The sequence below is a fragment of the Myotis brandtii genome, unplaced genomic scaffold (genome assembly GCF_000412655.1).
Source record: "Myotis brandtii unplaced genomic scaffold, ASM41265v1 scaffold735, whole genome shotgun sequence".
Lineage (NCBI taxonomy): Eukaryota > Metazoa > Chordata > Mammalia > Chiroptera > Vespertilionidae > Myotis > Myotis brandtii.
Genome location: NW_005370916.1, coordinates 1,163,438 through 1,178,648, shown reverse-complemented (window position 1 = coordinate 1,178,648; position 15,211 = coordinate 1,163,438). Strand labels below are relative to the sequence as shown.

The window sequence follows — 15,211 nt, the reverse complement described above, 5'->3', positions numbered from 1 at the left end:
TTGCCCATTGGAGAGTTTCCATTCAGAGAAATCGCCCGAGGCCTTGAATAAAGTACGGGTGAAAACAGAATTGGCTGACAGTTCTTTCCCAACTTACCAGAACTTATTTCCCGCCTTTTTTCTTCCACAGAAACCTGATTTGATTTTAGAGCTTTAAAATTAGCCGCCACTTTTCAGAAACATAAACATCTCATAAATTGAGAGACGGGAGTCATGTGGCACAGGGGCAGAGCGCCAGAAAGTTCCCGTTGCCAGTCTGTCTGCCCTGCATGGGGCCTGGTTTCCTGGCCAGGGCAGAGCTGGAGGGATCGTGGGCCAAACCCCTCGTGGTGTAGATGGGGAAACCGAAGGCCTTGTGGGAGGGCGGCCCAGCCTGCCGCCTGATCTGGTGGCCCAGCCCCTCTAGGAGGAGGGTCTCAGAGGTGGAGGGGCCCCCAGGCCTGGACAAGAATGGCCTGTCAAGACTGGACGTGAGGCACCGAGTGGACAGGAAACTTGCTGGGGAAGTTCTGTCCTTGATCCGGGGAGGAAACTGGTGGGACCCACAGTCACAAAGATGCTTGACACTTGCAGCTGTCTTTGCCCTAAACCAGTGGTTCTCAACCTTCCTAATGCCACGATCCTTTAATACAGTTCCTCATGTTGTGGTGACCCCCAATTTCATTGTTACAAATTGAACATAATTAAAGCGTAGTGATTAATCACAAAAACAATATGTAATTATATATGTGTTTTCCGATGGTCTTAGGCGACCCCTATGAAAGCGTCGTTCGACCCCCAAAGGGGTCTCGACCCACAGGTTGAGAACCGCTGCCCTAAACAGTTAAACTGGGTGGGGAAATAGGGGTTGTTTAACTCTCCCCTGGAGAGAGGCCTGTGGGCTGCGTGGGGGCGGAGCCAGGCTCAGGAATCCTGGTACTTCCACTCTGGTGCAGGAGTGCTGAGGGTGTGATGAGGGTGGGGTGTGGGGTGAGGGGTCAGTCTCCTGGGGGCACTGTGTGCTGAAATTTCTCATTCTCACGCCATCGTGGGAGGAGGCCTGACTTCCTTTGGAGCCTTTTTTTTTTTTGCCTAGAGGTGGGAAGTGAACATCTTGCTGGCTCTTCAAGGTCAGACCAGAGCAGAGGCCCAGGGATATGCAAATGGATTATGAAAGAAAAGTTTCTTTGTTCCAAGTGGCCCCCAAGGGCAGAAGCAGGGCCCAGGATGGCCTGAGGTAATACAGCCCAGTGGTTAAGAGCCACATAGAGCTGGGCTCTTGTTCTAGTCCTGTCACTTGCTGGGTGACTTTGGGCAAGTTACTTAACCATCCTGAGCTTCTGTTTCCTCATCCATGAACTGGGTCTAGTATTTGTGGCAACCTCATAGGATTGTTGTAAAGGTGAAATAAGATTTGTAAATAACAGTGGCAGGTCCTGTTACTATGATAATAAGACTTTATAAAAGGTAGAATGCAGCAAGTGTGTTTTAGCTCAATGAAACATTGAGTGTCCTTACATTAAGAAAAGATTATATCTTGAGGGAGGGAGCTCTGTCACTAGAGGCATCGGAACAAAAGTTAGAGGTCTCCTAATCGGGGATGTTGCTGAGGGTTTGAAGCCCCAGACTGGGCAGGCAGGTGACCTGGAAAGGTCGGTGTGGTCCATGATTGTGGGCAGGGAGGGGTGGGCTGGAAGGCAGTGCCTTGGAGCCCAGCCCTAGGCTGTGTGATTGTTCCGGAACCGGCATCCCTCCTATGAGGCACTGAGATCTGGTGGCCCAATCGAGTCACTGGGTGATGAGGCAGGGAATGTCAGATGAAGAATCCTCCTCGTGCAGTTGGTTAACCAAGTCTCAGAACAGTGTGCCCAGTGGGGTCTTCTGCCCCCTGACCTGGAGAATTCTACTGCCAGGTTGCTTCCAGAGGGGCGATGGGCAGAGCCCGCACAGGCTGCAGCGCTCAGAGGCCTGGGTTTGTATGACTTTGGCCTGGATGAAGCACAGGCCTTCTGACTTCTGCTATGAGGGTCTCCTGTCTTGGTGGTCTTGAATGGGGCAGGAACAATCCCCCTGGGTGTCAGTGAGGGGTACAGAAAGAGGGATGGGCGTGGCCAAGGCTCTTGGATTTGGCCACACTTGTCCAGGTTCTGGCTCAGCCGCTGCCCAGGAGCCTGAATGCCTCGAGGGTCCCCATACCACCCTTCATGCTTCCACACCCTTGCCCAGGCCCCTACCTGGACCGCCCTTTCCAGCTCAGGTGGGCTTCTTCTGCCACCCTAACAGCTTCTCTCTTCAGGGGCAGTCATCTCCCTTCCGCTGGCCCTGGGGGTCTAGTGGGGACTGTGAGTCCCAGGGTGACCATGTGACTCCGGCTGGACCAACCAGGCTCCCTTGTTGCAGGTTAACGGGAAGTCTCCTTGTCTCTGGTGGCAGGGGGGAGGTGTCTGCAAGAGTGGACACTGTAGCCTTGTGTAGGAGAGCAAAGCTGATGCAGAAGGTGCTGAGAGGCAGGCTGGAGAGGGAGCTGAGGGCATCGGGTCCCTCCCTTTCAGCGCCTGCCCTGCCATGGTTTGTCATGGGGCCAGTGCACTGCACTTGGGGCCAAGAGGGTTCAAGGTGAATGTCTGTCCCTTGCCACTGAGAGCCTGAGGGATGCCCGTCCTTCAGGTATACCCACTGCAGCACCGAGCACAACACGTGGCCACGCTCTGCTCCTCTGCGGGCCTTCTTTCCAGGCGATGAGCAACTCAAAGCCAGAAGCTGGGCCTCATTTATTATGTTTCTCCCTGCCCTTGGCACACCGTAGGTGCAAAAGTAAAAGCATAGAAGTGCTCTGGATGAAAGGAAGGACGCACAGTACAAGGTTTGATGTTGACATTTTAATAAGCAGACCCGAACTTTTGCAGATAATTGAGTATTGCCTCATGCTGGGTTACCTTGGGAAGCCCCAAGCTTGTTCCAGTACAATCCGGCTCTTTCCCCCGGGAACGTGTTTGGCCTCCTGGTTGGGTCTGTTTATGGGATAGAGGCAGCCATCTTAGTTTGGATCCAAGTGGTGTTTTCAGTTTGATCAACAGATGGAGCTGGAAGGGACATGAGAAAGATCGGCTGCTGCTGGGAGGCTCGGCAGTGAGTGCTCCGTAGGCCTCGGCCCCGTTCCCTACAGTACAACCTCCAAGCAGGCTGAGGTGGGGAATTGGTGAGCTCAGCTGCTTGAAAAAGAGGCGCTCCTATTCGGACAGGGAAGGTCCCACAGATGTATTTATTTATTTGTTCGTTTATTTATTTAATTAATTAATCTTCACCCAAGGATATTTTCCCGTTGCTTTTTAGAGAGAGTGCAAGGGAGGGGGAGAGATGGAGAGGGAAACATAGATATGAGAGAGACACATGGATTGGTTGCCTCCCGTGTGCGCCCGGACCAGGGCTGGGGATCGAGCCTGCAACTGAGGTACGTACCCTTGATCGGCATCGAACCCAGGACCCTTCAGTCCTCAGGTCGACGCTCTGTCCACTGAGCCAGACTGGCTAGGGTGGTCCCACAGATTCGTTAACACAATTCCTTCATTCACTGCGTTGTGTTCACAGCTGTATTGCCAGTGTCTGAAGCAGTGCTGGTATGCAGTAGGCACTCAATACATATTTGTTGAAGGAGTGAAGGAATTCAACAAATATATATTTATTAAGGATTGCCTACTATTTTCCAGGCACTGTGGGAGGTGGGCCGGCCTTACTAGTTTTATAGAGCTGACACGTGTGTGGGGGGAGGGCTGTGCAGCTACACGTACATTCACAGACATCTCGTTACAGGTCTCATTGCCCCCGGGATCACTGCCTTCATCAGAGCCTAATAACATATTGGCTGGGCTTGCCGAAGGTCATATGTTTTTATTTCCAAGGCCAATACCTGATTTTTAAAAGAGAACATTTTGATGCAGGCACAGACTTAGATTGAAAACAGAGCACGCACTCCTGGGGCACTGTTCTGGCTCATTTATCGTCAGCAAACAGCTGCTTTCCCTGGCTTGCATACCACACGCTTTAAATCTGAAATAATAGCACTTTGTAGTGGACGGGGGACCAGCTCCCACCTCCGAGATAATTGGGCTTTACCGATAGGATTTCCCTCTCTGTCTGCCTGAAGGTAAAGGCAAACCCGCATGATAGTGGCAGGGCTTTGGGGTGGAATGTGGTGCCCTGGTGTGTGCGCGTGTCCCTCATGGCAGTGGTTCCCCCGCTTTAAGCACTGGAACCCCTTGATTACATGAAATGTTATGTAGAACCCCGTGAGTGCACAACACAGTAAAAGTGGGTCTGCTGATCATGAAATTGGCACGGGCTCCCTTGCGCAGCCTCCTTACAACCCCTCCTAGTTGCCTGCTGGATTCCAGAGCTCCCCAAGGCCCTGGAAGAAGAGCCTGCATACGTGTGGTCACACACATGTGGTCACATACGTGTGCAGTTGCAAATGCTCACTTGTACTGTGCCATGTATTCATGCCTCTTCTCTCTCCCCCTGTCCTTCTGCCCACTGCTCAGGCGGGCCTCATCCGCACAGATGTCACCGACTACTTCATTGAGCCCCTGGAGCGGGGGCAGCAAGAGAAGGAGGCAGGCGGGAGGACACACGTGGTGTACCGCCGGGAAGCCGTCCAGCAGGCGTGGGCAGAGCCTGGAGGGGACCTTCACAATGAAGGTAGGCTGTGGGCAGGGCCCCAAGCTCTGCTTCTGTTCAGACCTCTGGGGTGAACAGTTTTGAGGTAACTTGAGGCCTTAAGCCACTCAATGCCTGGCCTTAGTCTTCTCATCTGTAAAATGGGACTGGGCCCCGTAGACCTACTGCACCTACTGTAACTAGTGGGTTTTAGAGGCTGTTATAACCGTCTGCCATTGGGGGCTAGAGGAACGACTTGAGCCTCTGGAACGGTGGAACTTGGGACTGCAGACGTCTCTGAGGAGTTCAGCGTTGCTTGGCAAGGCTGTTTCTCTGCCCACGCAGTAGGTGGAATAGCTGTAGTCAGCTCTTTCCCTAACACTCAACTCCACCTCCGGGGCCACAGGAGGGAAGTTCTGAGGGTGCTCGTAGGGAATCTGCCTCGTGTCAGGGCATCGGGGTCAGCTTGGTGTCCACTAGACTATTTTTAAATCCTGTCTCCAGTGCTGTCTGCGGTGGGACCCTAAGCAAGTTGCTTAACACCTCTGAGCCTCATTTCCTAACCTGTCAGGTGAGGACAGTCGTTGTTCACCTCTGAGACTGTGTGTGTGAAAATTCCAGCGTGGAGTTTGGCACGTGGTAGGTGCTTGGTGAAGGGTTGCTCTTATTCTACTGGTGTTATTAGGCTGACGACTGACACGTGAGGGTGTCCCTGCCTCCTGGTGACCAGCAGAGCACTCAGCACCCGTGGCTGAGCGAAGGAAGCCGTGGATGCAATGTGTGCTGGTCCTGGGCCCCTGGCCAGCTTCACTGTCCAACTTAGCCTTGGCCAAGAGGACACGAGGAGGCCCTGGGTGGAATCCAGCCATGAGCTCCACCCCCACCCCCAGCCCGGGCCCTGGAGGGTTGAGCACAGCGTGAAGGAATGACTGAAAGCCAGTTGTCCCCACATCCACTGCCTCCTTTGAAGCTCCAGCTGCGTTCCATGGCCCTCATAAGAGAAGCCGCAGCTCCAGGACTAGCCAAGAGGAGGCGGGCTCTGCAGGCCTGGAGTGTGGGGTGGATTGCAGGGGCAGGGTGGTGACGGGCAGTGTTCCCTCCATCACAGATGGGAAGAGTGGCAAGGCTCATTGGGCTCCATTTTATTTGAGGCCAGTTTTGAATCAAAAGACCCTAAATCCTCTTTTGGGGTGTGACCCTGGGGGAGTCCTGGACCAACCCCATCGCCTGCCATGGGCTGTGGCTGGGAAGCCGAGACCGCTGAGCTGGCAGGGTTGGAGCTCAGGCCCAGGACTCCGTGTGACTCCCTCTCATCAGACCGCCCGCTGGAACTCCTGCGGGCCGCGGGCGATGCCATGCCCTGGGCCCAGCTGGGCTCTTCCTTAGAGAGACGAGGGGCAGTGAAGACTTTCTTGGAAACCTGTGACTCTGACTCTGTTATTTTAAGTCCAGCAGTGGGTCTGAGCCCAGTGTGTGGAGCAGCGTTTCTGGGGCGCCTGTCTCCATTTAACATTCTTGATGAAGAAGAAAGGGTTTGGCTCACATCTCTGGGTATACTTGGCACACAGAGGCCTGGGCCAGCTGGTCAGTGCCTGCTTAGCCACAGTAGCCACACTTTTGAGGAATCTCCCCCAGACTGAGCACCTCCCCCATCTCTGTCTGTCCCTGTCCTGCCCAGGAGTCGGCCCAGCTCAGATGTCCCTTCTCCTGGACCCCTCAGCCCCCGGATTTCTCCTGGGACTGTCCCCTTCCTCCTAACAAGCCGGGTGGGAGTGTCCTAGGGGACAGATACCAAGTCTCAGTGATGTTTGTGTCCCTCATGTCAGCTGTTCGGTTCTGGGGGAGAGTGTCTAACTCCCCTCAAGGAAGGAAAGGAGGCGTCATGGTTTTCCAGCTGCTCCACAGCAGAGGTCTGAGGTGCCCCAGTGAATCTTGTTGGTACTCAGCATGGGGTTGGCCGCTGCTTTCTGAAGAGAACGTGCACGCACCCCTGACACTGACACACTCACCTGTACACATTCGCTCACTGACCTACGACACACACCTGTCATATACCTCACTCACAGTCACACAGCTTGCACATTCACTAACGCTCATTCACACACACTAATACCCACTCACGCCCCACCATCACGCTCACACCCCACCCCGCCCCAGCACACACACCCTTGATGGGCTCCAAATAAGAGTTAAGTGATCCATTGTCAAGGGCTCTGGTGAGAAATCCGAACCGTTCCAAGTCCTGGGTAGAAATTCCCGGCCTTACCCCAGCCACTCAGGGATTCCCTGTGGACCCTGCCTCGGCCTTGGAGGGTGTGCTCTGGATGTTCCCGTACTCCCAACACTCCCCTTTCCTTCCCTAACCCCTGCTCCTGCTCTCTGTCGCCCTTTCCCACCCTCCCCTTCCCTCCTGATGCCAATAGGCCATGTGCGCCTGTGGCCACGGTTCCCATTCCTGGGCTGGAGGCTGGGGCTGCCAGACGCCGGGCAGCCAGCCAGGCTGGGGCTCAGGGCCGCTGTGTTTTTTATTGAAATGAAATGCACTATTTTAACCATTTTAAAGTGTACAATTCAGTGGTTTCTTACTATATTCATAATGTTGTGCAACCATCACCACTATCTAATTCCAGAACATTTCCATAATTTCCCTATAAACCAGTGATGGCAAACCTTTTGAGCTCGGCGTGTCAGCATTTTGAAAAATCCTAACTTAACTCTGGTGCCGTGTCACATATAGAAATTTTTTGATATTTGCAACCATAGTAAAACAAAGACTTATATTTTTGATATTTATTTTAAATATTTAAATGCCATTTAACAAAGAAAAATCAACCAAAAAAATGAGTTTGCGTGTCACCTCTGACACGCGTGTCATAGGTTCGCCATCACTGCTATCAATCTTTACCCATTAATTAGCAGTCACTCCCATTTTCCTGTTCCTATCCACTGGCAATCCCTAATCCACCTTCTATCGCTATAGGTTTGCCTGTTCTGGACATCTCCTATAAATGGAATTCTACCGTATGTGGCCTTTTGTGACTGGCTTCCTTCATTTAGCATATAAGTTTCATCCATGTTGGATCCTGTATCAGTACGTCACTCCTTTTCACGGCAGGGTAATATTCCATTGTAGGAATGCACCACAGTTAGTTTATTCATCTGTCGATAGACAATTGGGCTGTTTCCATATTTTTCTGTTGTGATCATGCTGCTATGAACATTCGTGTACACGTTTTTATGGAACATGTGTTTTCAATTATTTCGGGTACATGCCTAGGAGTAGAATTTCTGGGTCCTATGCTAATTCTATGTTTAACGTTTTGGGAAACTGCCAAACTGTTTTTCAAAGCAGCTGCATCATTTTCTATTCTCTCGAGGCTTCCTGGGTGGGCTTCCCAGCGGCCTCCACAGTTTGAGGGTGACCTACTTTGGCCTGAAGGATGAGAGATACATAGAGGAGGGTGTGGTTGGGACATCGCCAGGGTCCATGGCTGATGTTAGTAGGCCCTCCCCCCACCCTCCTCACTGTTTTTGCTGAGAGAGAAAGCGGGTGGACCCTGAGAGGGTGTGATGATGGGAGAGCGGCAGCTCTGAGTTTACATTCTGCGCTTCTGCCGTTACCTTGCTGTGTGACCTGAGATGTCAGGTCACCTCTCTGAGCCTCCCTTTGACACGCCTGGCAGGGAGAGCTGTGTAGGTCAAGTTCCACATTTCACTCGCAGTATGTGAACCTCCGGGCACTGCTCACAAGTTGGGGGTGACTGCTCCTGGCTCTCCCCACTCCATGCAGAGAGCCCTGCTCCTCCCCTCCTGAGGGTCCTCCCTCCTCTCTCCCAGGAGTTGGTCTGTGGGTGGCTGAACACACCATTGGGCTCAGGCACCAGGGCTGCCAGGAGCTGTTGTTCAGCGTGACCTGCAGAGAAACACCTTGGCCTCAGGGGCAAGTGAGGGCAACGCTGGCCTGAGCCCTGCTCGCCAGGCTGCGATCACCCCAAGGGCCGGCCTCCCTCTTTCGATTTCCCCACTGGACCAGTGGCCACACATTTTTTCCAGCCCTTAAGTCTAGTGCTTTTTTTCCTTTTGTATTCTAGCTCCCCAACCAAAGGAAACATAAAAAGACAGTAGCACTGAGTCTTGTGGTTCCTGTTGCCCTGTCCTCAGGGCCCATGGGCCAAATGCGGGCCACCACTTGTTTTTGTCAGTAAAGTTTTATTGCAACACAGACAGAGGCTCTATAATCCACAAAGCCTATCTGGTTCTTCACAGGAAAAGTTTGACAACTCCTAGATTAATTAACACAAGTTAATAAGTCCTAGTTATATATTTTCTTTTTAGCCAAAAAGGCCAAAGCTGTGATGGTGAAATTTGGGGTCACTGGCAGTGATTGGGAGGGTTTTGAGAGGCTTGGGGAATACTCTAGGGGTGTCTGAAATGTCCTGCATCAGCCACGGTAATATTAGTTTTTCCCTTTATCAAGATGTTTCCACCCACTGCCGCCTTTGATTTTTTATAGCAAGCTTGTGGGGCAAGAGATGGAGAATTATCCACCTGCATGTCACAGGAGGGGAGATGGAGGTCCAGAGAAGTGAATGGACAGGGGTTGGGCCAGGATGCACAGTGAGAGAGGACCAAGTGGGAACTGGGGCCCAGGTTAGTTTTCACTTCCTGGCTACCCATTGCCTCAAGGACAGCCATGCTCTGTGGCAGGAAAAGGGCTCGTGCACACGAATTACCTGGTATGGAACAAACCCTCCTGCTATCTTGGTTTATGGAAGCAGGAACAGGGGCACATGTGACAGGGGGCGGGGCGGGGGGTTGACGGGCAGTGTCCCAGTGACAGCCCCTGATGTAGATTTGACCTTGGTCTCTTCCCATCCTGGTTCCAGCCTTTGGCCTGGGCGACCTCCCCAACCTGCTGGGCCTGGTGGGAGGCCAGCTGGGAGAAGCGGAGCGGAAGCGGCGGCATGCCAAGCCGGGCAGCTACAGCATCGAGGTGCTGCTGGCCGTGGACGACTCAGTGGTGCGCTTCCACGGCAAGGAGCACGTGCAGAACTACGTCCTCACCCTCATGAACATCGTGAGTGTCCCCGCGTCTGGGGGCTGGGGGGCTGGGCAGGGGTGGGGTGGGACCACCAGAATTGGTCCGAACACACTGTTCCTCTCTGGCCTGGTGTTCTCTGGGTGGCCTCGGGGCATCTCTATTTGCTCCTTAGTCCAGCTGGTCAGGGGGTTCCATGGTGAGTGGACCTGAGCTGGTCTGGCATCCATCCCAGGCTGTAATGCCTGTGCCGGGTTCCACAGGCTGTCCACGCGAGTCCCTGGCCAGCTTGAGCATCCGGACAGGGGGGTTCTGGGCTCAGACACATTCGGAGCCTCGCTCAGGCGTGGCCAGGACTTGCCTGAGACACCTACCTCATCTGGAGAAAATGGGCAATGCGGGGCTGGGATCCTGGCTGGGCGCCGTCAATCGGCTGGGGGGAGGGTGGTCCCAGGCCCCTCGTGTGGGCCTTGGGTGTTCCCAGCGGCTGGCAGGCCGGGAAGTGAGGGTCACAGGCAGATTGAAGACTGCTGAAGCAGAGAGCTGTGCCCTGTCCCAGGTGGGTGGTGGCGACTTAGCTGCTGCTGGTGGCGCTCATGCAGACGTGCAGGGCTCTGGTCCACGGAAGGCATGCTTCAAGGAAAGTCAGAAATGCGGTTGTTCTTAGGTGTTTTTAAGAAAACTTGTTTGGAATGGTGGCGCTCATGCAGACGTGCAGGGCTCTGGTCCACAGAAGGCATGCTTCAAGGAAAGTCAGAAATGTGGTTGTTTTTAAGTGCTTTTAAGAAAACCTTGTATGGATCATTTACATTCAGTTATCTAAGTGAAACTACCAATTTTTAAATGTTAAAATGTAAAAACCATTGTGAATGCTAAACAGAACATATCTGCACACCACATTTGGCCTGTGGGCTACAGGTGGGCCCCTCTGAGCTAAAGGGGCAGAGATGACAGAGACCAGAAAGGGAAGGATGGTGAGTGCGTGCGGCACAGGTGGGCCCCACACTGTTCCTCTTCTGGCAAGAGAGAGCCGCCTGGAGCACTCGGACAGAGGGCTGTCGGGGGTGCCTGTGGCTAGGCTTTGGGAAGGATGAGGACTGGTGTAGGTGAAAGTGGAAACTGTGTAGGCCACAGCCAGGTGCTGGGGAAGGGGGGACCCCAGGTTCTCTCTATGAAGCTGGGTAGAGGGGGTGACACCTTGGGGTCAGGGCCCGCTCAGCATGCCGGGCACTGTGTGATCCAGGCAGGAGGAGGTGAGCAGTGGAGTGGGTGGGCAAATGCCACATCAACAGGAAACAACAGGGCGGGGCCTTCATCTCCAAGTCTGCAGGTGACTCAGCTTAACGGCTCTTAGTTAACATTCATCTGAACCAGCCGTGGGCAAACTACGGCCCGAGGGCCGGATCCGGCCCGTAGGGCCCGCTCAGCATGCCGGGCACTGTGTGATCCAGGCAGGAGGAGGTGAGCAGTGGAGTGGGTGGGCAAATGCCACATCAACAGGAAACAACAGGGCGGGGCCTTCATCTCCAAGTCTGCAGGTGACTCAGCTTAATGGCTCTTAATTAACATTCATCTGAACACAAGAGCTGAGAAGGAAGATGCATATACTAGTACATGGTGGTCCCGAAGAATTCGAGCGGGGCCTCTTTTGAAAACCAAGGGTCCCAGCCCCAGTATGGGCCTCTGTGGTCTTAAGGTTAGGGCCTCTGACCTGAGGCCTGTGAGGAAGTTGGCTCGCTGCATTCTCATGCCCGTGGGCCGGGGCAGGATAGAATCCCCAAGGGTCCTAGCCCCGGTATGGGCCTCTGTGGTCTTAAGGTTAGGGCCTCTGACCGGAGGCCTGTGAGGAAGTTGGCTGGGGCAGGATAGAGTCACACCCAGGCTAACACGGACAGTTCTTGGAGGCTGTGATGGACAGGCAGCTGATCATAGTGCTGCGCAGAGAGGAACATTAGTGCATTGGCCAAGAGCATGGGCTTTGGTGTCACACTGTCTGGCTTTGGTCCTTCCTGTCTTTTGACCTTGGGGGCAAGTTGCTAACCCTCTGGAGTGTCCCTTTCCCCACTTTTAAAACAGCATTGACAGTACTTACCATGCAAGGTTTTGGGGAGGATTAAACAGCACATAGCATAGTACCTTGAATAGCATAAGCTCTCAATAAGTGGTTTGTGATAATAATGATATGACTTTCACGAGGGAGTGGTAACACATTTCTGGGAACTCAACAGTTGTTGGGCAGAAGTGTCAACACCATGGTCCTGCACAGCTGGGGTAGAGGGGTGACAGGTTGGGGTCAGGCCCACTCGGCATGCTGGGGCCCTGTGCAATCCAGGCCGGAGACATCCGTAGGGTAATAATGGGTCACAACATTGCCTGTGCTGTCTGAGACCCATAATCTGGCCACACAGTAGTGAGGAGGCTGCTAGGAGGGCATGCACCCAGCCCCTCGTTAGTTGTGTGACCTGTACAGGGACCTGCCTTGCTGAGGACTCTTTAGGTAGCAAGTGATGGAAAACCAACTCAAACTAGATTAAGAAAAACAGGGTAATTGATTGGCTCATGGGCCAAACTGTGGGAGGGAGAGGATGGAGCTGGTTGTAAGTGTAATCGGTACTAGAGGCTTAATTGGACCGTTTTTTGTTGTTTGTTTGTTAATCCTCAGTGGAGGATATTTTTTCCATTGATTTTAGAGAGTGTAAGGGAGGGGGAAAGGGCAGAGAGGAGAGAGAGAGAGAGAGAGAAACATCCATGTGAAAGAGTCACATAAATTGGTTGCCTCCTGCACTCACCCCAACCGGGGCAGAGAACCTGTGACCCAGGTACATGCCTTTAACCGGAATCAAACCTGCGACCCTTCGGTTCCAGGGCCAATGCTCTAACCACTGAACCATGCCGTCCAGAGCATGTACTGTTTTTAGATTTCCTTCTCTCTGTGACATCCTAGTTATCTCTGACTAGCTTCTCTATGGGACAGATTCTGACAAGAGCATGGATTTCGGTGTCATAACATCAGGCTGACTCCTACCTCCATAGCTCTGAGGCCAGAGACAAAAGAAGTTTTCCCTACAGTTAGTTCCCAGGTAAAAATTCTGAGGGCAGGACTCTGATTGGCCTAACTTTGGATCACATGACCACCCTTTGGACCAATCACTATAGGTTGGAGAAGGAGATAGAGTTATTCAAAGGAAGAGAGGGGCTAGCTACAGGATGGCCACTGGAGAAATTGTTCTGGGCTGGCTGGACACCCCAGTTTGTGTCAGCTACAATACTTAACCTGAGAGCCTTCATATTTTGATGCTAGTATCTGCTCTTGTTTGTGTGTGAAAGTTAAATATGTATATTTAGCACACGCCTGGCACATAGTACTCAAGTAATGTGTTCTGTTGTTCTTCTAGCCATATTTATTTGTCTTAGTGTGTGTGTGTGTATAAGCAGTTCTTTGTCTAAGTCTCTGGAGGGTGGGGACTTCTACTTATTTGAACCCCAACAGCACACAGCACAGTGCCCAACACCTGATAGGTGATCAATAAATGTGGAAGCTGATGGTGTCTATGAGAGAAGCAGGGGGCCAGCATCCCCTGAGATGGGAAAAAGGGAAGACAGCAGATTTCTGTCTGAAATGCCGGCTTTAGGGAAAAGGCAGGGGTAGAAATCAACTCCACTTACAGGAGCCCCAGGAAAGGAAGGGGCTGCCAGACAGTTTGGATATTAATTCTTCTGTTCCTTACATAGCATGTGGTTGGGGACTCAAAGAGCAAAGACTACCATGTGGGGCTGTTTGAGAGAGAGAGGAAGAGAGAGAAGATGACTATGCAAAGAACACATCCACCTCACCAGAGCACTGGACCACCCACTCACGCTCTATAAATAACTGGCCCAACCTAAGGCCACACAGCTGACCACACAGCTGAGTATTAATCCCATTAGCGGGAGAGCCACGTTGGCCCCAGTAGCCAGCAGGTGGAAAGGGAGGAGGAGCAGGAGAGGGGAGGGGGCAAGGAGACCCTCTGGTGCTGGGAGCCTGGGTCCAAAGCTGGGCCTGAAGACCCTAAAATAAAAATAACATAAAGATGGATGGTCTGGCCGGCGTGGCTCAGTGGTTGAGCGTCGTCCTATGAACCAAGAGGTCACAGTTCCCGGTCAGGGCACATGCCCAGGTTGCGGGCTCGATCCCCAGTGTGGGGCGTGCAGGAGGCAGCTGATCAATGATTCTCTCTCATCATTGATGTTTTTTTCTCTCTCTCTCCCTCTCTGAAACAAATAAAAATATATTTAAAATAAACTAAACAGAGGTGTGTTAAAGATTTTGCCCTACTCACTAATTAATGAGGGAAGCAGGTGGATGTTATGACCTGTTCAAAAGAGAACCCAAAGAACAGAAACATTTGTAGATCAGAAATGCTGAGATGAATGTGCAAATGGAGAAAACATTGGCATTTGGAGGTGGAAGGGAAGACAGGATTTGCATGTCTATAGATGAGAATTGTGCTTTGCTATTAGTCATCTACAGAACTCTTCGTTGTAAAGAAGTTTCCTAGAATCAGAGTCAGGCGAGGCTGAAGGCGTGCGGTGGACAAGGCATAGCTTTCATGGAAGTACGCATGTTTATTCTCTGAGTGCTAGGCCTGGACTGGACCCCAGGTAGAGAGCCCTTTTCATGGGTGGCAGGGCATCTGGCTGCCCGTCTGACTACGGCTCCATCCTGCTCCTGGAGCTGGAGGGGTGTCATTCTCATTCAGGACACACCCTGGGTTCTGGCTGTGACAGTCCTAAGCAACTCAGCGATGGGAACCCCCCTCCCCTCTCTTCCCCAAAAGCTACCTCAACAGCAAAGGGATCCTTCCCGCTCTCCTGGACCAATGGCTGGGACTGGAGGGTTGGCTGGGGGCCTGGGTGGAACGTACTGATGTGCGTGGGGCGAGGTGGAGCAGGATCTGATCCCGGAGAGCAGGCAGCAAAGAGTCCGCATGAGAAACATCCAAACCTGTAACAATTTTTATTAACTTATTTGTGCCCAATTGACAACAACAGTTTCAATGGATTGAGAAAATGCTCTGGAGAATTTTATAGATTACAATCAAAGGAGGGGACATAAAGGGGGTTACATGAAATCCATTGGTGGTAGACTAAGGAGGCAGGAGGAAGCAACGTGGGGAAACCTCTGCGATTGGATAAAAAGTAAAGCAGAGACAATTCATTCACATCGGTGGGCACAGGAGAGCAAACAGGGAACATTTATAGCACATGAGATGGTATTCGGGAAATAACACAACAACGGGGGAAAGGCTCCTATGGGAAGGACAAGTAGGTTTCTCTAGGAAGGCAAACGACTTCTTAGAAGAACAAACGGGAAATAATAAAGCTGTGGTGATGTTTGTTTATGCAGGTACACGTGGTCTTCCTTTCTTATGGCCATGATGTTCCCCGGGGAAAAGGATTTATGGTGGCTGGTTTCCCAGAAGCTGCTGCTTTGTCAGATACGGGAATTTCTGAGAAAGCATCTTTCTGCATCTGTGGAATCTCAGATGACCTCAGTGTAAG

At 52.3% G+C, this 15,211-nt stretch overlaps 1 protein-coding gene across 1 annotated transcript in view; it reads left to right on the top strand.

Moving 5' to 3' along the window:
• ADAMTS14 (ADAM metallopeptidase with thrombospondin type 1 motif, 14) overlaps nt 1-15,211 on the top strand; it is a 78,036-nt gene that overhangs the window by 18,746 nt on the left and 44,079 nt on the right. Inside the window, exons 2-3 of the mRNA XM_014530375.1 lie at nt 4,518-4,674; nt 9,519-9,709. Coding sequence (XP_014385861.1) covers nt 4,518-4,674; nt 9,519-9,709 — 348 coding nt within the window. The remainder of the gene's footprint in view (nt 1-4,517; nt 4,675-9,518; nt 9,710-15,211) is intronic.